Genomic DNA, 5,827 nt, shown 5'->3' with positions numbered 1-5,827 from the left:
TTTCTAAAGATGACCAGCATTATTGATGGTACATTTTCAATGAGGCCCCATTCTTCTAAAGAAAAGAAGGTACATTTACATTGTTATAAAGGGATGCTAATTTGAAGAAAAAAACATAATTATTTTGTGCAGAAAGCAATATTGATTTCCTTTAAATTTATTCTTTTTATTTTATAATTTGCTATAAAATTATTACAATTTTCCTTATGGGGTTAGAAATAATATTTGGGAGATCCTTAGAAAAGGTTAATTATAAAAAAGAATTGCATGGTGTTACATGTATCCATCTGTAGATAGAAAAACTAGATGCTGATATTGTAGTTGGGACTTACTACAGATCTGGTCACTGGACATTAGTAGTAAGTATATTTTGAAGAAGGGAACATTATACTTTTTTGTAAGCTAACCTTAATGATCATTGTAGATTATAAATTAAATAGAAGTTCCTTATTCCTCACTCTATAGTTAACAAATTACATAATGCTTGTAAAAAGTTGGTTCATGACATGTTCATAATTGCACAACTTCACAAGTACAATGTACATGCACAGAAATTGCAATCATATCTAAATATGAATTTAAACAGGTTGTGGAAATGAAAGAAGGAAAAATCTTTTTTTACAACCCTTGTGGCGAAAGACCAACTGAAATGAAGAAGATAGAAAGGAGATGGATGTTAGATTATTTTCAATAAGGCAACTGCATGTTTATGCTTGGAGTTGTTAGTTTTTAATTGCTCTCTATATATAATTTCTGTACAGGAAATACATAGAAGATGTTGAAGTTGCTTGTGGTGTACAATTTCCATTAAGGAACTGGAGTGTTACAAACATAGCTCACACTAGACAGAGAGACTCCTTCAATTGCGGAATCTACTGTTTAATAGTCAGTGTTACCAGTATAAAACATTTTAAATATTTCATAAAAACAAGTCATATACTAGTATATAAATAACTAGTGCTAATTGTAACGGGGACCGTTACAGATGTTCCCCAAACGCTCCCTAACTCCCTTTTGGTGCCATATTCCCTGTTAGCTTCATTAAATAAGACAAACTCTATGCATTTGAGATTTTAACAGTGTTTACCCAGAAGTGTACCAGGTTCATTCAAGTTTTAACGTTCCACGCGTGAGCATGTGAATGCATGTGCGTAATGACCATATCATCTTGTCTACACAATCTATATATTTTGATACATAAAATATTAGAGTATTTAATCCAAAATTATTAAAAAATTCTCTAATTTAAGTGTATTTTTTTATTTTACTCATTTCACGTGCACGCACGTGCATACACGAGCATGGTGACCATACCTTCTTGTAGAAGTCCATTACATCTATCTATGTTCTAAATCCCGACCCGTTTGGTTAAAAACCAAGGGAGTTATAGCTGTTTAAAGTTTCAGCCAATCAGATTGCAGCGCACGTACACGCACGTGTATACATATGCATGGTGATCATTCTTTCTTGTAGAAGTATATTATATCTATCTATGTTCCAAATCCCATCCTGTTTGGTTGAAAACCAAGGGATATTTAGCGATTCAAAGTTTAAGCCAATCAGAATGCAGCGCACGTGCATGCACGTGTTTTCATGATAATTGCTATATATCAAGTTCTGGGATATCCTAATGCATGGCTATGTTCAAAATTTCAAAGGATTTTGTCAAAAAACAAGAAAGATATTGAGACTTTAGTTTCAGCCAATCAGAGCAAAGCGCACGTGCATGCGCGTGAGATCTTGCTATTTTGACTATGACATATTGTTTATGCTACTAATATATCATCACAATATGAGTTTCAAAGCATTTCATCCAAAAATAGAAAAGCTACGGCTATATCTATTATATTGGTCATTTCATGCATTGCACGTGCACGCTCTTGCAAGCACGTGCGCTCAAAATGACCTTCGTTCCACAAATCTACATAACATGCCTACTGACCCTAAAAAGGTTTTACCTAAGTCGGATGTATAGTTTACAAGATCACTCCCGGACAAAAAGTACCCAGGAAGAAGAAGAAAAATAATAATAATAGTAAGAAACAGAGTAAAAACAATATGTTCCCCAACTTCGTTTGGGGAACATAATTAACCTTTGTCGATAAAAGTTTGATTTGCTTTGAAGTGGATAGAAATATGTATCTGCAAAAAAATCCAAGGAACAATTAACATGTAAAAATAATATATTTATGTAATTTTGCAATACCTTTTAATTTCTCCTTCAGTTCGCCGAGAAGCATTTGACTAACAAGCTAAGTGACTTACAATCCATCACTGATAATGAACTGCAAGAAATGAGAAGATCAGTTGCAGAGCACATTATGCTGTATGAAGGTAAAAACTATTTTTAAAAATACATGAATATCACTTATTTACCTATTAGTAATTATTAAATTAAATGTCTTATCACACTAATACGGTTTATCAAAGAATAATTATAAATCCTAGAAAAACAGCATTGTTAATAATGAATTGGTTAATACATGTAATTCTAATGATAATGGTCAGACAATATTTGTTGGTGGCTTTTGGGCACTATGACCATTAAAGCTATTGCTTTTTACCTTTTATGTCTTTCAAAAGTGTACTTGACTGAGTGTTGTCTAAAGTGTGGTGGTCAAATTGGAAATGATGAGTTTGTAAGTATCCAATAAGTTGAGGATTACAGCATTTTATTTATTACTGGTACTTCAATTGTCTGTTAATTATTTAATTTATTTGCCTGTTTTATTTATGTAAGAAAGTAGCTTATTTTAGTCACCAGACATGCAACATAAACTTTAAACTGAAAGTTCTTAACAAGTTACATTGTAGCAAATTATATAGGCTTATTTGAGATTATTCATTGATACATGTAGTCCCCGTACATTCCCACATATTACTGTGTTTGCCCCAGTCGGTTTACAACCATTGAACAAACTTACAGAAAATCCTTCTTTAAAACTGACATCTATTTTGCTTTGATAATTGGATATGAAAAGAAAATTCTTCCAATTAATATATGTGACCGAAGTTAAAAGCTAGATCTATCCTGCCGATACATATTTTGATTTTTTATATACATATTTTCCTGGTGAAATAATGGAATTGTTAAAGATAGTTCATGATGTTCTCGAATGTAAATAAAGTTAATAGTAAGAGTTGTTTGTTTCCTTTGCTTAGGTAACATGCAAGACATGCAGAAGACCATTTCATTTTCTCAGCTTCTGCATAGAAGAGGACCTGAAAACTCTGAATGATTCTGATGAGTTTGAATGCAGACTGTGTAAAATTGATTGGGTAAATATTAAAAAGTCTCAAATACATGTAGATCAAGAGCAGCTTTGTACTTTTACCATTACAAACTCATCAGAAAGTGAATTGTGCTGAACATAATTATTCCAATTTATGAAAACATAACAAAAATCAAGTGCATGGGAAGTATTATTTTGGCTCTCTAATAAAAATCTGACAATATGAAGTGTGAATCATCTCTACAAAATTTAAATATGACCGTAAATGAAATCTAATAATTTTTTTAAATAACTTTCTTGTTTTCAAAGGTTTCCATAAACCCCTCGTATGACCTAAGAATCCATCCACAAAAGGTATTAGTATTGAAGTCGGTGATATATCAATTAATGTATTATATTCTTAACTTGCATTGCAGAAAAAAGTAAGGTACTATACATTTTCTTGGTATGCTGATCTTCAATAGGAATATATATATTTTTTTTAATATGAAAAGTGTAAACTAATTTATTTCAGAAGAGACAAAGAAGTTCTTTTTTGTATCCAGATATAAGGGGAAGGTAGCAAATCCCTTTAAAAAGAGCATGATGTTGCATTATTATTATTTTTATTATTATTATTATTTTTTGCATTTTGTTGTTGATGATGAATCAATATGAATCTCATTAAATTATTTACATATTTTAAATTAACTAAAATAATTTTCTTTAAATTAGTTAGCAGTAATATTGATGGAGTGTTAAATGTGTTTTCTTGTTTACTTTCGAAGATATATTAATTTAAAAAGAAAAAATGTATATGAGATACATATATATACGATTAGTTTTCCTTGCTGGAAGTATACATGCTCACAATCATGAAGAAATCTGAGGAAAAAAGTATCGTTTGTACCTTGAACAATTCTTCTATGAGTCAATTTGTACATGTCTTAATTTTGTTTTGTTTTTTTGATCGCACAAATGTCATTAAAGTGATGGTTTGGATTTTGTAACCAACCAAAAGAAATGAAAATAATGTGTACAAACTGTAAACTGTTTCTCAGATTTTTTTTATTTTGCATTCCTTAGACTAGTTGTACATAAAAATCTTACAGTTTAATGCCATGAATTTTTTTTACATTTACATGTAGCTTAGAACATATATTATATATATTATATACATTATATATAAGCAACATTATTTTTCAAAACATTTAATCTTAATGTGTTGGAATGTTCATGCTAGGATACATGATAAAATAGCTGCATACAAACATTCTAGGCATCTTCCTAAGTCAAGGGTTTCTATTCCGTTCTGATCCACATAATCCCTTCACCGAAGAGACTGAGTTTGAAGGGGTTTACTATCACACCATCTAGTGGGATAACACATTTTGAACTCTACTGACCTCTGTTATTGGCCAATCACAGTAAACAAAATTCAACAAAGAATTCGAGATAGTATTAGAAGTCGGTAATAAATTCAATATAACTCAACTAAAAAGCTGAGACAAACCCTTTGCTGGACTTTTTAAGAATATGATAAAGATGTTATCCTAAAGACTATAACTGGCGTGTTTTTTCTGTTTATGATTTACTTTCAGATTAAATAAAACAATGATTCTGAATGGTTCATGCAAACTTGCCTGAGGCCAATCAGAGAGCGCATTTCTAACCTCGTCAAGCTTAGTCTATTCGGTCAAGGGTTTATAAAGAGTGGAGCGGATCAGAAACCTTTGACTTAGGAAGATGCATTCTAGGTAGCGCACTGTATTTCTTTCTGATATGTTAGTATACAGTGATTATACAACATCTATTTAATCAACTTCCTATACATAAAATCTGAATTGTTTAATTAACGTATTTTTGCCAAATTTACTTTTTAGAGAGACTACTTTCCTACTTTGTAAAATTCTCACATATATGACTTTCTATATTCATTTATTGAATTCTTTAAATTAGTAATGTAGCAGTTAAATTATTATTGTCAGAGTTAGAGTTATAAAACTTTATCTACTGCTATATTTCAGGTATGGTCACACAAATTCAAAAGAATCTGTCAAGGATAACAATTTGTAAGTACAGAGAGAGCATTATACGTATAATACATAAGTGTATTTTTTTTATAGTTGCAACAACATTAAATATATCGGAAGGTATGAATTGTGATGACTTCAAGAATTTTGTAGTGTTATGCATCAAATTTGATATGTTTGAAAGATTCTTTTAATGATTTGTAGGGAGGGCCCCAAAAAATCAAGTTTGTGCTCTTCTTCAAGGAAACCCATGCGTAAAATTCGCTGCACAAAATACAAACAGGTGATGACTTAACAATTGATTTGGCAATCATTGTTGTAAATTTAATTTTCATTAATATTATTTAATGCTAATAATTTTACATTTATCTACTTTTAGAGCATAAATACTAAAAGTGACGATGCTGTAATAGTCCAGTCAATTTAAATTTTACCTGTAACTAATTGCAAAAGAAATTTTTTTTTTTTTTTGCAAACTACTCTTTAGTGTACCGGTATGTAAAACAACATATAAAAAATCTAATTTTATCTTATGTGCAGAAATATTATATTTTTGTGTACGAAATTTGTTGAGTGCGCCCT

At 30.5% G+C, this 5,827-nt stretch overlaps 1 protein-coding gene across 1 annotated transcript; it reads left to right on the top strand.

Annotated features, from left to right (window-relative positions):
• Positions 1-595: 595 nt before the first annotated feature.
• LOC134261603 (uncharacterized) lies at positions 596-5,503 on the top strand. Its single transcript, XM_062744026.1, has 6 exons — positions 596-675; positions 762-885; positions 2,226-2,334; positions 2,584-2,639; positions 3,163-3,279; positions 5,450-5,503. Exons 1-6 carry the CDS (start codon positions 596-598, stop codon positions 5,501-5,503), a joined length of 540 nt encoding a protein of 179 aa, XP_062600010.1.
• The last annotated feature ends 324 nt before the right edge of the window (positions 5,504-5,827 follow it).

Source organism: Saccostrea cucullata, unplaced genomic scaffold, assembly GCF_032062105.1.
Source record: "Saccostrea cucullata isolate Sc308-1 unplaced genomic scaffold, CSIRO_AGI_Scuc_v1 ctg633, whole genome shotgun sequence".
NCBI classification, from domain to species: Eukaryota; Metazoa; Mollusca; class Bivalvia; order Ostreida; family Ostreidae; genus Saccostrea; species Saccostrea cuccullata.
This window is presented reverse-complemented; position numbering and strand designations above follow the sequence as displayed.

Bases quoted from the DNA above. Each gene is read 5' to 3' on its own strand.
- LOC134261603 (XM_062744026.1), top strand. From the start codon at position 596: ATGAAAGAAGGAAAAATCTTTTTTTACAACCCTTGTGGCGAAAGACCA. The intron at 886-2,225 runs GTCAGTGTTACC...TTTCTCCTTCAG, and splicing joins GCGGAATCTACTGTTTAATA to TTCGCCGAGAAGCATTTGAC. The intron at 2,335-2,583 runs GTAAAAACTATT...GTCTTTCAAAAG, and splicing joins GCACATTATGCTGTATGAAG to TGTACTTGACTGAGTGTTGT.